Source organism: Doryrhamphus excisus, linkage group LG8 (assembly GCF_037039965.1).
Source record: "Doryrhamphus excisus strain RoL-2023G ecotype Guam linkage group LG8, RoL_Dexc_Guam_v1.1, whole genome shotgun sequence".
In the NCBI taxonomy this organism is placed as follows: domain Eukaryota; kingdom Metazoa; phylum Chordata; class Actinopteri; order Syngnathiformes; family Syngnathidae; genus Doryrhamphus; species Doryrhamphus excisus.
Window position 1 is genome coordinate 10,411,280 of NC_136364.1, and position 23,416 is coordinate 10,434,695.

At 42.0% G+C, this 23,416-nt stretch overlaps 1 protein-coding gene across 1 annotated transcript; it reads right to left on the reverse strand.

The window, feature by feature from the left end:
- Nucleotides 1-159: 159 nt before the first annotated feature.
- Nucleotides 160-23,196, reverse strand: strn4 (striatin, calmodulin binding protein 4). The gene is made up of 18 exons (XM_058080526.2): nucleotides 22,711-23,196; nucleotides 11,927-12,030; nucleotides 11,742-11,818; nucleotides 11,547-11,625; nucleotides 9,706-9,891; nucleotides 9,386-9,563; nucleotides 8,157-8,313; nucleotides 7,647-7,742; nucleotides 7,305-7,423; nucleotides 7,038-7,213; nucleotides 6,058-6,105; nucleotides 5,034-5,155; nucleotides 4,774-4,941; nucleotides 4,553-4,693; nucleotides 4,366-4,464; nucleotides 4,184-4,270; nucleotides 3,664-3,853; nucleotides 160-2,686 (listed from the first exon to the last, which is right to left on the reverse strand). Exons 1-17 carry the CDS (start codon nucleotides 23,023-23,025, stop codon nucleotides 3,684-3,686), a joined length of 2,322 nt encoding a protein of 773 aa, XP_057936509.2. The 5' UTR covers nucleotides 23,026-23,196; the 3' UTR covers nucleotides 160-2,686; nucleotides 3,664-3,683.
- Between the last annotated feature and the right edge of the window lie 220 nt (nucleotides 23,197-23,416).

The following is a 23,416-nucleotide window of genomic DNA, read 5'->3' on the forward strand; positions in this document are numbered from 1 at the left end:
TTATCCCTTGTAGTTAGAGGAAATAGTTTGAATACAGCTTAATATGATGTACAAAGTATCACACAGTGATAAATTGCTAATAAAAAAATACAAAAAAAAAAAAAAAAAAAGAGTCCTTTACCTTGGCCTCTGACTGGTACATTTTTCTTGTTTTCTTGATTTTTTTTTTTTTGCATTTGTGTTCTGATTTATTTTGATTTTTTTTTTACAAGTTGTACATTGTTGTCAATCACAAGCAAGTCCTATGCCTAGTAAAGGAGAATGAATCATATAATACTACATTCTTACATCTTCATTGGAATCGAAAGAGATGCAAGAAATGAAAACCAACAAAGACTTTTGTCTTATTTTCTCACTGATTTGTCTGCATTCTCATAGGGGGGCTCCATTGGCTTTTAGCAAACCCCCACTAGATAAATATTGCGGACTGACACTCGTTTTGTACAGGAAGTCCATACTGTGTTGACACAGCACTGACCAAATACACCATTTCGTTTTCAAAACAACCCCCGTCAGAACAACAGAAAAGGCTGCAATTTGCATGCCAGGCCAGTAATTGGCACTGTGACACATGCACCAGAATAATTGCTTGTCCTCCCGAGTTTTTTCCAACAGCAGGTTTAAAATTTGGCATACGCAAGTAACTTTGCTAGCCAAACTTATCCAGACTATCACAATTGCAACAGCTGTGGTAGCATCCCCCACGACTGGCTCTTCTCCAGCAGATATCTGCAGCTGTGTGTCGGATGGACGGCATGTTATGTTCCCGTCACGCTCAACAGATTGGCAAAGTCGCCCATGAACACGCACCTCATGGCGGCGTAGGAAGCGAACAACACAGACTACAACGCAAGGTGCAAACAACTGACATTCTGACATTGTTATTGGTTTGCCCAGGCAAAGAAATGGCTCCGCGACCCACCCCTCCTGCTGAGGATCATCGTTCTAAAAGGAGTAATTCAGACTTGGGGGGCAGGGACCCTGTTTGAATGCTGGGCTCTTCTTGATTCGGCACATTTCTCTGACCCCTGTGGTACCCTGTTATCTTAACAAGTTGCCAGCTGGACAACTTTTCTAACTTTTTTGCAGTCTCTACTAGGGATGGGCATATAAATTAACAGCTCGCTCAGTCGTGAGTAATTGAAGCATTTCAGGCCGAATTTGATGCGGACGACTTGGCTGCAAACAGCAGTTTGACAAACGTGATGCGAGCAACGTCAGCAACTTCCTGTCTATTGTGACTCCTTATCATTAGTCTGCTCATATCTGTTAACATCTGCATTTGAAAATATGGGAGTGAACATCAAACCCCAGCCACAGGAAAAATACAGAAATTAAATTGCATAAAATATTTTTGAAATGGATTAATGGCCCCCATTTAGTCCAATGCCCATCCCTAGTCTGTAGGACGTATTGAAAAGTCAGTGGGTGCCTATATACACCATGTATAATCTTACAAAGTGATTTTTTTATTATTAAACAGACCACTAAAAAACTACACTCCCCTAACAAAATAGCAGGTTAGTGAACCATTACTAAGAAAAAAAAAAGACTGTTCCACGGCAACTCCGCCCACGACATCGCTTTCTATGTGTAGTGACAAAAGTGACTGTGATAGAGCTTTTTCTCCTTAGAGACATGCTACTTCCATTAGCGTCCAGGAGGCTAATGTGCTACTGTGCAACTCATGCACTACCAGCCAAGATGATGACAAGCCTTTTCTCTTTTTTTTCCCTTGCTTTTTTTAAAGCCCGAATGCACCCACTGACACCAACGAAAGGAACACAAAACAATGTGAGGAAGCCGCACTCGCATCTCACAGAGGGGATTTAGTACAAAAAAAAACACACACACACGCGTGTCTGAAATGAATGACAAGTCCACTGTGAAGTCTCTTCCTTGCGCGTGCAAAAAAAATCCTACCACAGGCTTTCATAGCACCATGATTTGACTAGTGCGAATACGGATACACACTCGATACAGTAAAAAACAGCACAATCTGCTGCCAACACACACACACACACACACACACACACACCTCACCCTGCACTCCCTCCCAACCTTAAATGGGTAGAAACATTCAGGACACGCACACAGTGAACCTACGGGTCGTGGCAAAGTTGAAATTAAAGCTATTAAGTTGAAACACTGGCATGTAGAACATTCTCGGACCTTGAATAAGAAAACCACACACACACACACACACACACACACACACACACGCCTTCTTTAAAGTCTTTGGAATGATATCACCTTTGTCAGCCATACTATGCGATACCAGCAGGCTACTTACCGGTTATTTCACTGACTATTAAAAAACAAACAAAAAAAAACTTTGTGCACCATGCACATATCTGTACTTCTCACGTGCACTGAAATAAGTAGAATTGTCAGGGTAGGGTGGGGGGTGGGGGGGGGAGCGGAATAGCGCACTGTAGTGTAGAAAAAAGTGGGATTTCTTTTTTTTTTTTTTCCGAGGAACTTGTAGAGTTAATAAAAAACAAAGCAGTGTGGTTCGTATAACAACAAGTCACTGAGGCATAAAACAGCAAGGAAGTGAGGGGCGGTGACGTCCTGTGACAATAACCCAGCCAGTGGGGTGCAGGACAAGAGTATGTGTGTGTGTGTGTATGTGTGGAGGGGGGGGGCTGTCCACTCTTCTCTCTTTTGGCCCAGTCGAGGGTGTCTGAAAAGACAAAAAGGGCAGAGGCAAGGTTACGCTGGTATACCTTGGTTCCCTCCATCCATTTTGTAGGCCGAGTGAGCTGGAGCCTATCCCAGCAGGTGAGAGGCAAGGTACCCTCTGGACTGGACACATAAACAAGGTGTGCCAAATTTGGGCCCTTAGTAGTATGACAAATTCCTATGTATAAAATGTTACTTTTTTCTTAAACTTTGAACTCTGCATCTTACACGGCAATGCGGCTAATTTCTGGCTAAATTCTAAATCATATGACATTTTCTTTACGCCACAACTACTACTAATAACAATCACAAGCTGTCAATATTGTCACGACATGGTGTCATCTTTCAAAGAACACTTTACCGACAACACTACATTTATCACACAGCAAATTAACACTCATTAATTGTACAAACATGTCCCAATATGAGTTTAAAATTATTTTCTTTTTCACAAAAGGCATTGTGTCTGAGCAACGCATTCATTGGGGCACTGCAATGACGTCAGCTTCCCTCTGGGCTTTGGGCTTCATCTTTTCCCCTCGTCCCCCCTTATGCAAAATGTGTTCTGTGTATCAGAAAAGTTTCCCTTCCCCTTCAAAGTAATCCTCCTGTAGTGTAACGCACCTTCCCAGCCTTCTGTCCTACGCCTTCATGCACCCTTCACAGCTTTGTCATCACGGCCATCTTGATGTACCCCATCTCTTCAATATGGGTCCCCTTGAGTCCCCCCCCCCAATGAGCCTCAGGCAGCCACAAGTTGATCTGCCACAACTCTCTCGCCTCTTCTCGGTTTACTGAGTTTAGCTGATGCCACATGATGTCTTTATCGACATGGTCCTCCCATCCAAGAATACCGTCAACACTCCAGGAACCTTTCTGACACACCTCGTAGACAAAGCCCACCCACATTTTCACCTACTAATTCAAAATCCAACTTAGATATTTCCTAATGATTCAAATAAAGGTTGTATCTCATACCTGGTACGACCGCAGTGTTGTCAGACGAAGATCTTGGCGAGTGCGTCGGCGCCGGCGCTGGCGATGAAGGGCTGCGAGCAGTGGAAAGCCACGTCGTGAATGGCCTCGTCGTGCTTCTTCCGATGGGCGGTGATCTCCTGCACGCACGTCCTGTTGTCGAGCATCCACAGGCGCACCGAGCAGTCATGGCCTGCAGGGGAAAGATAATCAATCCAAATCAAAACAATTCCTTGACAATTTGGTCCCACAGAGGGATACGGTTGCTTATCTAATTAGAATATGGAATGCTGTGGTACAATGCAAATATGCCCCTAGAGGCTGTAAGTGGTACAACAATGACAAATCCGATTGGATGGTTAATCAGCTCTAGAATTATAGTACAGTCATCCGTCGCCACATCACAGAAGAACATAGACGCAATGAAGTGTGGAGTTGACAGAATGTTCATTGTATTTTGGTTGGCTGCAATAAAAGGACTCCATGCGCTTGACATACGTAGCGGCGGTTGGCTGTGACTTACTGCCAGAGATGAGGTAAGTGCCTTTAGAGTCTGTGGTGAGACAGGTAACTGCATCCAGGTGGGCCACCATCGAGTGGACCCCTTTACCTGTTTTTTTTTTTTAATAAAAAAAAAGAGGCATATTTCTCGGTGATCCCTCATTTCACAGAGTAAACGTCCAGTAAATACAACAAAGTGCATACCAGTTTTGTTATCTAAGAAGCGGATGGTGCGGTTCTCATGTGCAGTGATGGAGAGGGGCTCAGAGGGGTGACTGACCACACGGTTAATGAGTTCACTTCCTGCAGAGCAAGGAGGACAAACGCACAAAACAATCATGTCTCCATATGGATAACAACCTCTTGATGCAGCTGATGAAGCAGAACATACCATCCTTGGTCTGCGTCTCTAGCGCTATGATGCTCTGCTCCGTGTTGAGGTCATAGAGCAGTGTCTCGCCGGCATCGAATGACACCACCACCTGGTTAGGGTCAGACGCCACAAAGGCCACCGAGGTGGGTGTTCCATGTTCTGTCCAGAAGGCAGGAGCGTGAATGTGTTACACGTGTAAACAACAGAAGAACAACCACAGGCGCCGTATGTGCCGCTACCTCTCTCCTTGTTGAAGACCGAAAGGCAAGGGGTAGAGTTCCGCGGGTCCCAGATGCGAACGGTTCCGTCCGCCGAGCACGAGGCCAGCCGCTGGTGTACCGTAGAGTACGTCAGACCCCACACGCTGTCCTCATGGCCTGCTAGCACGCTGCTCTCAATGCCAGGATCTAATTAGGGAGATACACACAAGCGTTGTAACACAGCAGATCATTTAAGCCAGTTGGTAACACGATAAGGCAGCAGCTGCTGACTCACTGACCGTAGTTGTCATAGGGATCTACGTTGAGGTCCGGCATCTTCCAACATCGCACGCTTCCATCCAGACCTCCACTGTAGCAGGAATCTCCATCTTCTCCCATGGTTAGTGACAAAACGGCACCACTAGAAAAAAAGAGTGGCTCAAAAAGGTAGTACGCCATGTCACCATGCCAGGGAGTCAGTGTGAATGGTTGTTTGTCTATATGTGCCCTGTGATTGGCTGGCCACCAGTCCAGGGTGTAACCCGCCTCTCGCCCGAAAACAGCTGGGATAGGCTGACAATTTTTTTACATTTTCTACCGCTTATCCCCACGACAGTCGCGGGCGTGCTGGAGCCTATCCCAGCTGTCTTCGAGCGAGAGGCGGGGTACACCCTGGACTGGTGGCCAGCCAATCATAGGGCACATATAGACAAACAACCACTCACACTCACATTCATAACTATGGACAATTTGGAGTCGGCAATTAACCTAGCATGTTTTTGGATTGTGGGAGGAAACCTTGAGTACCCGGAGAAAACCCACGCATGCACGGGGAGAACATGCAAACTCCACACAGAGATGGCCGAGGGTGGGATTGAACTTGAGTCTCCTAGCTGTGAGGCCTGTGCGCTAACCACGCAGACGCCGTGCAGCCGTTTTGGTTTTTGGTTAAAAATAAAAATATTTAAGTAAAAAAAAACAAGTAGAATAACAGTTTTGTTCTTTTACACCAGAATATATGTGTATTTTCCACATAGTTGTATATCATTATTTCAAGTCATCATCATCCTCGGACTGTAAACTAGTTGAGGCTGACTCAACAGCGCCTCTGTTGGTGACCACTACGTAGTGCACGCCAATTACTTCAAAACAATCAATCAATTCCACATAATAGCAATAATTTGACCAATTAATTACAATATCCTTTCTTAAAATCAAAATCACCTATGAGCAACAGTTATTGGTATTATTAAAATAATAATAAACATTGTTAAATACAGAGTACATGTCTGCATTTTGGATGTTTGTGTGCATTCCACTCACCTGTGCGCTCTAAATGTGTAGATAGGCTCAACATCTAATGCTGCATTCCTGTGGAGGAAAAGTCAGTGTAACTTGAGTCATATTATTTTGTTATACAGTAGAATCACAGTTTTCATTATTAATTTGTACCAAGAAGTTTGAGAATAAAAATTGAGGCAATTTTTCCCACACAGGAAATAACAAATCAGACTCTAAAAATATGAACTAAACATACAGAGAATAATTATGGGGTTCACAAGTCAGGGTTATATATGCCAATTATGATGAGGATCTGACCCTTTGGGTTATTAAAGTTTACAGTTAAATGGTGAATTTTTGATTGCTTATCAAAGTTCGTTGTCGTGCTCTGCCCACATCTTAAAGAACGGCCTATAATCCTTTGCAATATGACACTTGTCCATCTAGTATCTCTGATTTTCATTCAGGCTGACTTGGTTAAAGTCCGTAAGGGCTAGGTCGTTGAAACACAACCCCCCTGGTTTTCACCCAAAATTTTCGCCTGAAATGGCCGACTTCCTGTTTCTTTTTGAACAACGGGTCTTGAGACTTTATCGTGCATCCTGTCACGATTGACGTCTTCACCAAATATGGTGACGTTCTCTGAAAATGGTGGCATGGCATAATTTTGTGCAAATTTAAAGAGGGTGCTACTGAGTGAGTTTTGCTTGTTCATGACCACTGAAATATAACATTTTTCCCCAGAACTGATGTGCTTAAAAATGTTGGTGAGTTTTCATAAATGAAAGGCCCTCAAGAATGCGATGGTATAATAATCAATAGTTTCTCGCTTTCTTTAACATGCTGGCACTTTTTTTGGTCCCATGGCAGGTTATTTAGCAATGAAAAATACAACATTTGGGTGCTTTGTTTGTTTGCTAAATTATAGCAACAAATTGTGGTGAACAAAAACTGAGATTCCACAGTCATAAAAAACAAAAAATTAAGAGTAATTTGGTTTTAAAAGGTGTGACGGTTCCTACTTCTTGGAGTGCATGGCCTTGTTGAGGTTCCACAGCTTTAGTGTTCCATCTTCAGAGGCTGTGAGCAGGACTGCTTGGCTGGGGTGAAAAGTCAACGCACGAATAGCATCAAAGTGGCTGCGTAGCGTAAAACGGGGGTTCCACGTCTTCTTATACTCCTCTCTGTTATCCTGCATCTGCAAGACACACACACACGTTTGCATCATCAGCATCAAAGTAGGATGGCTCAGTGCCCGTGAAGGTGATGAGAGGCAATGTGTTCATTACATCCATGGAGAGATCGTTGTCATTGGCAACGGTGAGATCAGCCAGTTCACCCAAGTTCATGTCTCCGCCTCCGACAGCGTCCATAATGAAGACGTCCGAGGAAAAACCCAAGGCGCCCCCTGCAGGTTTGGAGGCAGGACAGTGTTAGCGTCGTAAAATTCATGAAGGGGTTCTTGTCTGTCCTGTTTTCCTCCTTCTGCCATGCATACCGGGACAAATTATTTATAGTTGGAGGAGCAACTCGACACCGCCAGAGTCTAATTCTGGGATTCAACGTTTAAGCTCCAAGCATGCATAATATGGAAGTCAAGGCAATACCGAGAAGGGTGCGGCTTGTCTTACCTTCCCCGGAGCGAGCTTGTCCGGACACAGAGGGAGGCGGGGCAGGTTTTGAGGGGAAGTCAGACATCATGCCTTGTAACTTGTTCCTGCGGTTCTCTGAACGCGGCAACAGGAAAGAGACACAACAAATCCAGTCATGCGGACAAGAGGCAGAGACAAATAAGACTTCATTCCTCATTAAGAGGACAAAAGTATAATTATGACTTGTGGACATGTAAAGGCTGCATGCATGATGCTTGTCCATCATGATACTCATGATGAAATGACCCCAAGGATAGAGAGAGAGTACATCTAGAGACAGATGACTGCGACACAGTGCTAGGAGTCACAGACAGAGACAGAGAGACAAGCGCTTGGGAAAAGAGGTTGGTTTTATTGACAAGAAGAGACACAATGAGAAGTAACTTTAAAAAAAACAAAAAAGGTGAGCGTGTGTGGGGAGGAAGACAGATACAGCGGTGGGGCAGGGATGTTGGAAGTGCGGATGATGTTGCTATGGCAACAGCGTACCTAACTCCCGTCCGTCCCCAGAGATCCTGGCCTCTCCCGCCCCCTCCCCATCCTCCCCGGAGCCCAGAAAGTCAAATTCACTGAGGGCGTCTTCCGAGTCGTCCTCGTCCTCCTCATCCTCTGGATCCAGGTCTGTGGTCATGGGCTCTGAACCCATCTGGGATGAAAAGACAAACAATTAATCATGAACATAACGTTTCTGCACATACGAGGAGAATATCTTTAGAAGGTATTGAAAGGAGGATTTAGAGAATTATCGGACATCCCTAAAAATTACTGATAATCATAAAAATGTGACACCGGTTGATATCGGTATCACATTTTTTCCTGATCATGAAAAACTATATTGAAAAAAACGTTGTATACACATGAGATATGTCATGTTACACATATCGGTATCAGAAATTGAGAGTTGGACAATATCGACATATTGGTTTTCGGCAATACAGCCAATATCGGACATCCCTATTAATTTTAAAGTAACTGAATCGCTCCCAAAGATGTACACGGTATGCAAAGTCCATGGCTACGCTTTGGTATTACACTACCGCTCAAAAGTTTGGGATCACTTGCAAATTTCTTTGTTTTCCAAAGAAAAACAAATTTTCATGCATTTCACAAACAATGTTTTCCATTCCACAAACAATTAAATTAATTTTCAAAGAAGGATCTCCATTTTTGCATAGAGGCCTACTATTAACAACTGTCAGTCCTCTGCATCAATCTCCTGGTATGGCTGCTAATCCAAGTTCATCATTTTATAAGGCTAATAGATGATTAGAAAAGCCATCTAAAAATCTAAACTAAAACTAAAATCTCTTACCATGCTGTTAACTACTCCCTTCAGAGAGCAGCACAAACTGGGTCTAACAAGGACAGAAAAACGCTGCACAACTGTGCAAGAGAGTGTGTAGTTTAGGACAAAGATGCCTCACAGCTGCACTAAATAGTAGCCATCAAACACCAGTGTCAGAATCAACAGTGAAGCGACTTCGGGATGCTGGACTTCATAGCAGGACTGCCAAGAAAAAGCCATCTCAGACTGATCCAAAAAAATTCCAAGTGATCCCAAACTTTTGAGCGTAGTGTATACGTAAACTGAATACTTCCAGGTTGCGTTTTTGTGTCTTTCCTGTGGTACCCGTAGTGCGCTTATTTTGTTGACTAACAAAGTTGAACAACTCTTACTGTAGACTTGGTGTTAATGGCAATGAAAAGCTCTGTTGCACCTTTACACGGGACTTTTTGCTCTTGCGAGGGCCATCAATGCAGTCCGTGGCCATGCCTTGGAAGTCGTCTTCCTCGTCGCTGTCGTCCTCGTCGTCGTCCTCGCATCCGTGCAGAAAGGGGATCTTATCGAGCACTGAACCACCGAGATGTTCCTTGGAGCTTTCTTTGCCTGCGTTCCTGCAAAAGTGGACTTGGATTAGGTACGCCGGCACAACGTAATGGCAGTTAATGTCCTAGTGCCATTTTGTAGACTTTTGAAGCGTCACTTTAACAATGTCTCGTGGTGTCGTTTAGGGAGCAACTTCCTCTGCAGTCTCACCTTTTAATTTGCTCTTCTATTTGTCGGACCAACAAGGATTCTCCACCGGATCGTGTCTCCGACTCTGGGGAGGCTTCAGGTGGTGGGGGCCCGTTGGCCTCGGGGCTGCTCCGCCCCAGCAGGGAGCGCACACGTTTGGAGCGCATGTCTAGAATGGTGTCCGAGTAGCCCACCTCCTCCAGGTATCTAAGTTGACAAGGCAGAATGGTGAAGACAGTTACAGCAAACATGGCTGCAAGGGAGGGAAGGAAAGGCTTTGTGGTGATGAAAAGACATCATTTCCACATCATGCTGCTTTTATGTCCGTCAAAGTTCGTACTGAAAACTTGCCATGTTATATGGTGTCTCGTAGGGGGACGTTTCTGGTAAGTTAGGATTTGAATTGATTGACATTTTGTTCACTGATTGAAATCAGTGCTCAGTGAATCACTGATTGGTGCTTAAAAATCTGCAAATCACTGTCCATGTATTACTTCCTCACATATTGTTGTTGCATACTTCCTGCTGTATTATTAATTCACAACAAATGTATTGTTTTTTCCTCCATACAATTCTGCTGCCTGGTGCTGTTCACATCTGCATTTATAGTAGGGCTGCTCATTACATCGATCGCGAGATACTGGCAGTTCAATCACGTAAACGTGACTTTTAGCTGCCCTCCTGATTCACTCCTCCTTCCCCAGGGCATCTCAAACTACACTCAAAGATGCAACTTTCATCTTTATTATGCTGACGCTTATATCGTCAGCACTTGTAACTCCCAATTAATTCATTCATCTCTATGAGCAGTCTGCAGGGAAGCGGGACCCCAGGGACCGTCTACAAATGTCTTCTTCTTATTCTGTACTACGGCGGTTGGCAGTTTACTGTGTGTCCCAAATAATGAATGCTACCTAGCAAAAATATTTTGACGGACATATTACTTGTAGTCGGGTTATGCAGACAACTTTTGTGGAATTATCTTTCTTGCCATATTAAATATGATTAATTAATAATAATGAATATTTACAACAGTAATTCAATGTTTACTGGTTAGATATTTTATATACGTATATGGTATATGTTTTATAGTGCAGATGTGTGCACCCCTGATAAACATGTATAACAGACATAAAGTACTCGTATTTTTTAATAAATATGAATATTTTCTCTATTTTGAGTAGGAAGTAGGTCTTCTGTACTTATTTTAAAAGCAGCTCGCCAGCTGAAAAACTACGAGTATCCCTGATGTATAGTATATCCTTCTCAAAGTAATGGAACACTGAGGTGGATTTCTTTATATTTGCTGTAGACTGAAAACATTGGGATTTGACATCAAAAGATGATATGGGACCCGAGAGCAACATTTCAGCTTAACCCTTCGCCATATCATTCTATCATGGTTCAAAAATATATGTATTGATGCTCTATACTGTTTTATGATTGAATAAGGCCTGTGGCCTGGGCACTTTTATCCATGAACTAACAGTACAGTGATATCTTCACTCCTAACCTCTGCGGCTTGTTTCTGATGTCCCGAAGAGTTGTTTTTCAACTCTTTCCCCTCTCACAATGTTTCTGTCATCACCTGCTGATGCTTTCACTATATAGTACTTATTCCATACTGTACAGTTGCCATTTGCCTGCACATATAGTATGTTCTGTGTACAGTACATAGATTATTTATACTGCCAGTACTTAGAGTGCTGCAGTTCACTTTGCTGTGGTCAAACCTGGATTTCCCCATCATGGGACCACTAAAGGTGTGTTCTTTTCCATTCCAAGTGCATGGAATAATAATAAAAGAAGAAGGCATGGAAGGTCACGGCAAGGTGCTCACATGAATACTAGCAAAGCCTTACTTGCGTAGCAGCTGACGTCCCTCTTTCCAGGACATCTGATTGGCCGGTTCTGAGTCTGACTCAGCTGGGCCATTGGGAACTATAAAGAGGGAGATGGTTGAATAAATAACAAAGGTGGGGTTTGATAGAAAGTACAAGCGGTGCAACAACAGCTGTTTAAAAATAGCTGAGGAAAGATAAAAGACGAAAACTTACGTGGCTCTGTTTCCATCTCTGCTTTCTTGTCGCCGGGACTCGGGTCGTTTCCTGTCTTCAGCTTCTGGTGTTTAGCCCTGCAATACCACACGAGGGCGCCCTTACAAGCATCTCAAGTGACCGTCTTTGAGACGGATTAGGAGGACATTAAGCAGGGTGAAATGCAGCGTAGCGTTCTGTCTTACCTTTCTTGTTTGAGAGCATATTCCAACATTTTAATCCGTCTTACTAGGTCCTGTTTCATGTTTTCCTGTCCTTTCCGCTCGCCTTGAAGGAATGCTACCTGCGCCTGACAACACACAACAGGGACAAATTCATTTTTATTAATCTTATTTTTTTATTAAAAACAAATTATTTCTGAAATATTATATATATATATATATATATATATATGAATATGGAATAATATACTCTATATTTTTATTTTATTAGATTATTATTATATATGAATATGGAATAATATACTCTATTTATAATAATATTTTTAAGACTATATAATTTTAAAAATCGCCAGTTCACCACCCCTAACAAACGACAAGTTGTACAAAAACAAATCAACAAACATTGCAGAAAGCCATTTATTGAATATTCCAGAACCAGCCGTGTGGAACTGAACTACCTTTTCTATTATTTTGCCTCTCTTGCGGAGTTAAATAAGGCTATCAATGTATCAGGAGCATCTTTAACTGAAAAACTGAGCTTTTGTATCTTTGTAAAGGCAGAGTCATTGTATCGCACAGATTGCATGACTGCATCAATCCCCCCATGACTGAATGAATCTATTTATAAATATAGCAAGCATGAGTCAGTGGTGACTGTAAAGAAACCAATATTAATTCTGCTGAAGTGAGTACTGTATGGTATTTTCTATAAGCGAAGGGACGCTGTGGGGACAAAAGGCCCAAAGCTGGAAATGACAAGCGTAGCAAACAAGACTTATGGGAAGCCAGTGGAGTACATGTTAAGTAGAGGGTTGTGGACGACTGGCTTTTATTTTTAAACTTCTCCTAACCGAGCCCTCGACTGCACATTGGCATGAGCGGGGAAAAACAAGATAGATCAGGACAGATCCAAAACGCCCTGCATGCACATGTAAGACACATCCTTCCTTTATGTACTTCCTTTCTCTTTTTCCGTCCATTTCCTTCCTTGGCCTGCAGATAAAATACTTTGAGGAAAGAAGTAGTCAGGGACTAAAAACAATAAAAGCAAAGTTTTTTGTAATAAGAAGAGCGATTTACCGCATTTTCTTATAAACTCTGTCAGGTGACAATACGACTGAATTCAAACTTGGATATACTTAAGAGACGTCAGTTACAGCTGGTATAGCTGCACAGATTTAATAATGACACACAATCCAAAGCCATTATGATGTAATAAAATCTTCAAATTCAGTAGGGATCACAACCACAGCTTCCAGTGCTGGCAGCTCTCATGTAGCCCCAGACCTTGCTTGACTCTAATAGCCATGTACGGATGCACCCATCTACATTTTTCCCTTCCCATCAGATTAATATCGACTGATACTGATAGTCAGAGCTTCACAGACAACACAACTTAACACTTAACACATTGATTTTATATGAGGCTGTGATCAACTCTTATGGAAAGTACGATATTGCAGCGACACAGACATTTAGTGCCATACTATTCATTCATTCATTCATTTTCTACTTCTTATCCACACGAGGATCACGGGGGTGCTGGAGCATATCCCAGCTGTCTCCGGGCCAGAGACGGGAACTGGTGGCCAGCCAATTACAGGGCACATATAGACAAACAACCATTCACACTCACAATCATACCTATGGACAATTTGGAGTCGCCAATTAACCTAGCATGTTTTTGGAAAGTGGGAGGAAACCCACGCATGCACAGGGAGAACATGCAAACTCCACACAAAGATGGCAGAGGCTGGGATCGAACTTGGGTCTATCCACTGCATGCTAACCACTCGACCGACGTGCAGCCCATGTTGCCATACTACCGGTACGATATTTTTGTCATCAAGCCGTTACCAATAATGCTAATTTTCTGTTTTACTTATCTTCCGCCTCCAAACTATCAGGAAGAAGCTTCACTCCGCATATTGGTTTCAGCGCTTTGATACATTCTAGTGATGGCTGTCTCTTATGTACCTGCAGGGATCCCACAGCCTGCACAATGTGGTGTAAACAAAGATTAGTTAAGTGTTAAGGCGACTGTAGGGGTGTTATGTCATGTCTACAGGGGCTCTAATAATGGTAAAAACGATAGTCATAAACAGGTTATTTATGCTCTTTGAAAATATTCCGTTATGTGGAATTTCACTTGTCGCAGTCGGGTTTGGAACCAATGAACCGCGACAAACAAGGGACGACTTTGATGTAACAAAAAAGCATGATGCAATATGCTGAAATACAAAAGTTTGAAAAGGTAGCGTCAATAGTCCTTGCAAAATCATGAACCAACAAAAAAGGCTGCCGCCTTTAGCAAACATTTACACATGCAATGTAATGTGGCGTACAGTGTCCATCACTTATGATGAAAAGGTGGATTTTTGCTGAGCAAAGAGTCTAAATTGGGTGAATACATTAACAATAAAACAACAATTTACACTTCACTGTCAAATTGAAGATAATTTTTATTATTATAGAGGAACATCAAGGACTCATAAATATTATTATGCAGAAGCAGAAGTTTTGAGTATGTACATTTCAAAATCAGACCAAAACACTAAAATGTACACAAAAAGAACCTATTCATGATGTGTGATTGCACCGTTCTTTTATGAAATATGTTGGTTTTTTAATTGCTACTGGAAAATGTGACACATCTTACTGGACAGCAAAAAAAGTAAATAAAAGTTTTAACCATCTATTGAATGATATTGCGAGAAAATAAATGTTGCAACCTTATCAAATTACAGAAAGTTATGTCATTTCTGGACCCATGTTGACACCTCAAGTATCAAGTGTTGTTACAAACCAAAGAATTAATTGCTCTTTCCAATTAATTATAAGCATGTAGGCCAGGTAGTGCACTTTGTTGTGCCTCTGAATAATCACACTATGGAGTGATTCATTTGCGATCATAGCTATCCTAATGCATCTGGAAAATATTTTACATTATATTATACATTAACACTTTTAAACCATCTGTTTTTACAAAACGTAATATTATTTTCAGTGTATCACTCTTTTTGTCATCATTAATACTACTTTCTTTTGTTCAGTAAATGCATAGGCTGCTCTGGAACATGTAGAACAATCTAAAAACACTGTCTCATGAGACGGGCACTTCGTCTACTTGAGAGGACACACAAACACACACACACACACACACCATGATGCCTCCTGGATAAGTTGCCAGGCCAACCTCACTGCTGTGGCTGCTGAGTAATCCAGATTAATGCAAAGTGATTTTACACGCTTATCGCAGACTTCGAGAGATAATTGTCAAAGCCGGCGTGTAAACTATGTCGACGTGATCTGAAAGGTCTTCAAATGGAGACAGCAACACGTTCGGGTTACGCCCGACGTATCCCGGGAGAATTACGTCAAAGAACCTGGAGTACAAATGAGGTCGATGAGAGAAGGTGGGCTAAAGTTAGCAACAATGCTAAGAGCCTGTGTGAGTTTGAAGGTGAAATTGTGGGGGGGGGGAAAAAAACACAGTTCTTTTTTTGGCTGCTGATCCAAAAATATGTGTTTCCACCTGCTCTTGCTGTCACATTTTAGCTTTGAATACGTGGCTTGTACTCAAGCCTGTGTACTCAACACAAACTCTGCCTCATAATGGCACCGATGCAGACGTAAACAATAGTACTTCTCAGCCCCCTGCAACCTGCGCTGGAAGGTGACATCGGGAAAGTAACATCTTAGTAGTTAATGTAGCGTCCCGGCAGACGCATAGAGTCTAATGCTCTTTTTAAACATTATTGCCCACCTTAACACACAAACAGCACACATTTCACACCAATCATGAGCATGGAAAGTGAGGTGCATTTCTGTTTAGTTGTAGCTTTCATTTCACATTGGTGAATTTATTATATTATTGACGTGTATAAATGGCTGCAGTTAATTGGCTCCGATATACGGTTCAATGTTAATACATGAAATATTTGCACAGTTAGACCTGCAAGACCTGTTTATGACTTTACTAATAGAGCCCTTTAGACATGAATCAACACCCCCATAGCCACCTTTACAGTCCTATTATTCATTGTTTACACTGCATTGAAACGCTTATGCTGCAGAAAGTGGAGATGGGCACTCGCTAGCTAGCAAAAACTAACCACTTCCACACAACAAGGGAGGATAATTTTCTGTTTAACTCTATCATGACGGACAATGCCATGGCTTCATGACTCCATGCAGTGTTCAAGTAACATCATGTAAGGTAACGTCTCACTGTTTAAGTGTCATTACTGCCACCTAGTAACCAGAATACTACATACCACCTGCATTTCACTATCTTTTGAGGAATAATCTGCAACTGTTTATTAATTAATGAGAAAAACACAAGGGGTTATTGCAAGGGATTCATGTATTTTGTTCAACTTGCACGTCACAATAAGTAAAAAGGCATTGTTGCACAATATGTTCCTTTTTTGGATAATATGAAAATGATGCCCAATCCTTCATGTAAACTGGCTTGTCAGGTAGGAGGACAGTTAAAACAAATCTTTGGTTAACACAATTGTTCTTGTAAAATGATTTCATATGTAAATGTCTAATGGGGTGCAATGGTACAGGTAACCGCCGAGTATATGTGCTATGGTTTTGGTATGGTTTTTTTTTTTAATACCTCTTCTCCCCTTAAAGTTCTCTTTATTATTTATCAGTACAAAACATTTTAAATGAAGCCAGAAAATGAAATAAAATACAAAAAATACATTTAAAAATAAAATAAATAGAGAATGCAGTGGCCACTTTGATGTGTACATTAAAGATACTAATACCAATCCAGTGTGGGTCAGTACATTGTACTATAAACCATGAAGCTTTGAATTATAGATAAAAGTAAATTAGCCCTGGGCCCAAAATGGGCCACACTTTGGACACGCCTGGTTTATAGCGTTTAATTTTGGGAAGTTGCAAGAGTTTGAATAGGGTATATGTTTTTTCCATTCCTGTGTGTTCAAAAACAGGTGCACCGCACCTTGATCTCAGGGCCAGGAGGCGGGGAAGTCCAGCAGGCACACAGCTGAGCAGATTCCCCGCGTCCTCGTTGCCTCTGCGCATTGCCAACACAGATGGGCGCAGCCACCTATACGCCATGAGATGTACTCCGCCCTATTCGGTGTCACCAAGTACTTCGCCTTTTCGCCTTTAATTCTCGTTTTAGCAACGTTAGTTTTAAACTTGGAGCGTAACACAGGAACGTTACTTAATGTGACTCATCAATTTCCTTTTCAATTTCACACAATGGCAGCCAAAAATGACACAATCCAATGGAGATTAACTTCAGCCAGCTCAAATGTTTGTTTGTTTTTTTTTTCTTACAAAAGTAAATTTCAATGCTAGAGTGAAGTTACTCACGCTTCGGGGTGCAGATTCTGTGCTGCTATCTACCCACACAGAAACAAGCCATCACCTGCTAGCACACAAAGGGTCCAAAGTTGCCTTCTGGGGTCCAAATGTTATTGTAATGTAGACATACTGTATTTATATTCCAATGTAGCTCTTGGTGTTGACCACAAAGCAAAACAAGTGTGTGTTCAAAATATGTAATGAAATGGAAGATGTCATCATGTTTTTGATTGAGGGTGAGATTGGGACATGCCCCATCTTGCCAATGTGTGGGACTATTCAAGAGAAAGACAAGAAGCATTGCGATATCAAATTAGGGCTGAGAATGATGAGATGGGTGCAACAAGTAGGTCAAATATGACCGCTTTGCTCTCTAGTGGCCTTATTTGAACCCCTGAACATTTTCTTTGTGCCATGACGGTAAAAGATAACCAGTTCTGCCACCTGATCCGGCCTTCCTGTGGGTGTCTTTCCCTCTACGTGACCTACAGACACTGCTCCTGCCGGCTTTAACATGCTTCCAAGGAAGCACGGCGAAGTGGCCCAGTACAAGATGCAAAAAAGGGTCAAGGGCAGATTCCCTCCTCTACTGGCCATGCACCATCTCATCCCTTCCTCCTCGCATCCCTGAGAGAGCATTCCTGAGTGAGCCAAAAAATAGACCGCAGACTTTTTCTGGGACATTGTTAGATTATATGTAGTAGGTAATAGGAGGGAAAAAATCATCTCCAGCAGGCCGAGTGGAAGTAAATAAACATATAGAAAAACGGGGTACATATGGATGTGGTATGTGTGTCATGGCTGGGAGCACAATGCAATTAATTAGTGATGTGGCCCAGGGGACCCCCTGAGCCATGCTAAACAGGAAGTGATGTCATCTAGGTTGCCAGAAATCTAGCCTACACTTTTATTAAGGAAAGCACACAAAAGGGGGAGCAGCTGTTCCTATTGGATTATAGCGAGGGTCTAATTTCAAGTATACACACAGTTTAGGTGTGTTTTAATTTAACTTAAATGTTATATTATAGCCTTTTTAAACAATTCTGAGTCTCAGCAATTTCGCAATAATGTATTGGCATTTGTGTGCTAGCCAAAATGTAGCCTTGATGCTGGAATTGACATTTCAAAAGTGCTTTTAGTAAGCTCTACTGGGAACTCTTGATCCCCTTTTTACACACACTGTAACTCATCACTTGTCCAACGCAATGTATGCTAGTCGTGTATCAGAGGCGATATCATGGCCATTATGAACCCAGAACAAGTGTTGGCCGTAACTCATAATTGAGTCAGGGATCAGTGTTGCCAACTTACTGTACTATACTATATATTTTTAAGTGTGAGTAGGAGTATATTAGAACAGTCGCCTATTTGGCAATTTGATTCAGAGGAGTCTAATTCAACAAATCAAATATCATGCGATCCAGAGTGTACAATTTTGACTACATTTTTACACAGAATGTCTTTATTTTTATTATAAATGGCCTATTTTGATACCAATTCATAAAAAAATAAAAATTAGACTATTGTTTCATTGACGAACAAAACAAATCAGATTCAACATTTTCTACCACTTATCCTTATAAGGGTTGCGGGGGGGCATGGTTGGAACCTATCCCAGCTGCCTGTGGGAGAGAGGCGGGGTACACCCTGGCCTGGTCGCCAGCCAATCACAGGGCACATATAAACAAACAACCATTCACACTCACATTCATACCTATGGACAATTTGGAGTCGCCAATTAACCTAGCATGTTTTTGGAATGTGGGAGGAAACCGGAGTACCCGGAGAAAAGCCACGCATGCACGGGGAGAACATGCAAACTCCACACAGAGATGGCCGAGGGTGGAATTGAACTCTGGTCTCCTAGCTGTGAGGCATGCGCGCTAAAATCCTTACTCAAAGACAATTCTAGTGACTAGTGACAAATCTACAGACTTTTTCCGAGTCTTATTGTGAACTTTTGGAGACACAGAAGCACCATTCGCTCTTAATGAGGGGCAGGTCCTGCTGTGCTACACATACTTGATAATTTGCTGGTTACTCTATGCCAGTGATTTTCAACCACTGTGCCGCGGCACACTAATGTACCTTGAGAAACCGTCAGGTGTGCCGTGAGGAATTATCCAATATCATTATAATCAACATTTATTAATCATCATTTGCAAATATTATGTCAATAGCCATTATGTCAATAGTATACATGGAGCCAAATATTCCAATTGCATTTGGTTTATTTGCTCAAACGGAAAGAATTGAACAGGGATGGAATATTATTTTAACCAATCCGATTGAGGGATCTTGTACCCGCTCAAACGGAAAGTTGTCAGGGTGTGTTCTTCTTCGTGGTGTTTTTCTTCTTCTGTTGTTTATTGGCGGTTGGCAAGCAGCTTTCGTATGCATTACCGCCATCTGTGAAACAGAATCTAAACCCTTCTATACTTTATTCACAAGTGCAGTTTTATTACAAAAGAAAATATATATTTATATAAAACACGTCCTGAGTTTAATGATAAAATATTAGCAAGATTGAATTTGATGTTTTCCTGTTTAAATTTATCCCAGGTGTGTTCTTTCAGCGCATGCTCAGATGTGACATAACACACAGATCCAGACGTTCTTCAGTTTTAAAAATGGAGGCCAGCAATCGGCACTGGACTAACCAAAGTTTGTTTTTGATTCAAAAATGTCAAGACTGGACAGACAAAAAACTGGCAATGCGGAGTTATTCCAACAAGTGAAAGAAAAACTTGGGGAAGCCGGTATCATGTGATGTTGATGTTTACGTTTTACTGTACTATTGACTATTCTGTTTGATTTTCACGGCGCATGTAGACAAGAGATTGGAATATTCCTTTCTATGGATACCATTGTTTCCCGAAAGGTCATTCGGAAAAAGAAAAACTGGTCATGTAAAAACGTGGCTACTGTCGAGTGTCTGTGGTGTAAAGACCGGCATAGCAATGTAATATTGGTCCGTGTGGCAACACCTACGTTGTTCCTCCGATAGACTTATGGATGCACGTGTGAAGTCGTGGTGACATTTTGTAACATTTATGGTTAGTGGTGTGCCACGAGATTTTTCCAATGTAAAAAACGTGCCGTGGCTCAAAAAAGGTTGAAAAACACTGCTCTATGCTGTAACGCGGATCCATCTAGATGTCTGTTAATGTGTACTAAGCACTTATGCTTCTGTTTAGCATAGCTGTTAGCATGGCCTCACCGTCTCCTACTGCTCGCCCTTGCTGTGTGTGTGTAATAATACCTTGAATAAATGTAGTTTATTAGTAACTTAGAAGAGCGGGACACAGTCAAGTTGTGTCACCAACATAAAATTCTAATCTCTGTTATAGCCCAAACTGATATCATCTCTATCGCGCATTCCTAGTGTGAGTGCTACCCAGAAACTCGTTGTTGGATGAAACAGTAGCAGACTTGTGTGATACATTCTGAGGGAAGACTTTCTAGTGAAAGTCATAAGTCTCCTGTGGGACGTCCCACCTGGCCCATTCGTGTCTTGACACACTAGCACAGGTGGTCCATCACATGTTAAAAAAAAAAAAACACAGGCTTTTCCTGCTTGGTCACACAGATGATAGATGGCACCGACATATGACAAAAAGCAAAGATTTACTTCAGATTTCAGATTTTACAGGGCATTTGTTATGTGTATAGGACATGTGAGCCCACATAGTATGTTGGGGGGGTGAGGCAACTTGCATGTTGAGCGCTCCAAAGCCAGAGGCATGTGGCTTATTAAATGTGGAGTCCAGTTTTTTTTTCCAGCCTCATGAACCACCATTAAAATTTCCATAACAAGCCGAGTCGGACGTGGCGAAGGGCGAGAGCCGCTTTATTGTTCATCCATATTTTATCAGCATTCTATTTATAACCACACAGATAGGAGCGGATGGCAAGAAAGCAGAGTGAGTAAAAGTGTGTTAAGCAACAGCATGTTTTCCCATGTTCAGGTCATGTCGTATTTATGAGCGACCATCGGAGTAAGAATAGAAAGATGTTTACGAACATTGGGATTGTTGGTGCAGTTTGTAGCAATTCTCTGCTTTAAAAGTGTCTGTCACAAGAGAGCAATTCAACACACATTTGAGCAGGAACTCATGAGTTTAGAGAGACTTTTAAAAGGGAAAAAAGCTAAACAGCTCCTTGTTTACACTGTCTTAAGAGTGGTGGTAGTGTACTGTACATTATTATAAATGGCGGAACCACATTATATACTCAAGACGTCAATGTGTATTACCGCAAATGTAATTTGTAGTAGTGTACAAGTTAACCGTATTATTCTCTAAAGGATCACTATCAGTGGCTGTTTTATGTGCGACAACAGTGGCAGGAATCATTTACTTTGCCACTGTTTGATGAAAACACAGTGATGGACTGTCTGTGCATAACTGGAACTCAAGGTTTTAAGGAGATTTTATAAGAAAACATTGAAAGGGTTTTTTTGTTCAGAATGGAAAGGCTCCATGTTTGTACTGCAATCATGGTATTAACGTATGTGCATTATTGTGAATGGAATTTAGCGGCATCCAACGTAATCACATCCATCACACTTGATATGAACATCAAAAGACATTATTAGTGGATAGGCAGGCACACATTTGATCAGGAATGCAAGGTTTTAGGAAAGGAAAATAGCTATAAATCTCTCATGGCAATGATTACAGTCTCTGTTTACAATCTAATAGTGGTATTAATGTGTGAATGGAATTGCATTATGGCATCATTAATGGTTAGACAGGCACACATTGGACCAGGAACTGAAGGTTTTAAGGGGATTTTAACCCTATCCCTAACCCAAGAAAGGAAAACTGCTTATTGGCTATTTGTTTACAACACATACACACTCAACTCACACTCTAATAGCGATATTAATGTGTGCATGATTGTGCATGTAGTTTACAGTGGTGTACACTTAACCACTTCATACAGAGATGTGTGGATATGAGTATTTCTGTCATTATTAGTGGTGCTGTGTGACACTGTAAACATCCTCCTAACACAACAACAAAGGTAAATATCACTTTGCTGCTGTAAAATGGAAAATTGTGAGGTACTGTACGGTAAATGTGAACTTTGCTTGATAGGAGGGTGACAATTAAGGTAGCCACACCTTAACACTGTCAACTGATTTTTTTTATGTGGATGGTTGTGCAGGTTCAGTGCCGTATGAGTTACATGTCAATGTTATTATATAAGCATAATGTAAAATATTGTTAAAACACGTTTGTGTCACGTACATACAGTTAAGTAATGTAAATAGCGGAGTAGCAGCTGGTTAGTGTAACGTTAGCCCATTAGCATGTTGTCATTCTGTGTGGTTGATGGTAGGGGGTGTTGTGTACTGTCACCAAACAGCCCCAAAAGCAAGGATTCGTGTTTTCCCGAAGCTCATTTAAGCGTAAATATTACTAATACAAGGTAGGCAATAAAAAAATTACCCGAAGTTCGTCCCTCTCCGCTTCCCAGCGGTATTTCTCGGCCTGGAAACGTCCCCATTCGTACTGGATGAAGTGCAGGATCCCTGGGAGAGTCATTCCCGAATCGCCGTCCTGTTGTGGTTCTCGGGGATGCGACGACCCAGGCATGACTCCGATTGCTGCTGCTGCAGCAGCCGCTGCCATCGCCCCGGTAGCCGCTACTGGTGCTGACTGGCCCGGTGCTGCTTTGGGCCCGTTTGGGTTGCGCCCCGTTCCGCTGCTGCCGCCGCCTCCAAAGTTCGGGTTTGGTCCTCCGCCGGATCTGTCCGCCTCCATTTTAACCGTTCAAAATTTCGCCAGGTTAAGAAGGCGGAAATGGGCAACGGGTGCGAGCAATAATGGTAATAAAGCGCCAGTGTCCTCCTTCTAACCCAGCGTAAACCCTCCTTTCTTCCTTCTCTCACACGCACAGAGCAAAATTACTATGCCGTCGGTAAAATACTATACATCCGGCTTAGGACCTTCAATATAAAATGCTCATTAACGCATTTATGCGCAACACAAGTATTTTTAAGCCTGAGTTAGCTAACTTAACAAAATATGTCACCCTATAACCATCACCAACTATAAATGAAGCAAACTTAATGAATTTAATTTATTTAACAACAGCTGGATGTGTATGTTACCTTTATTTTAGTACTCTCCAATCTGCGCTTCCTCCTCCTTG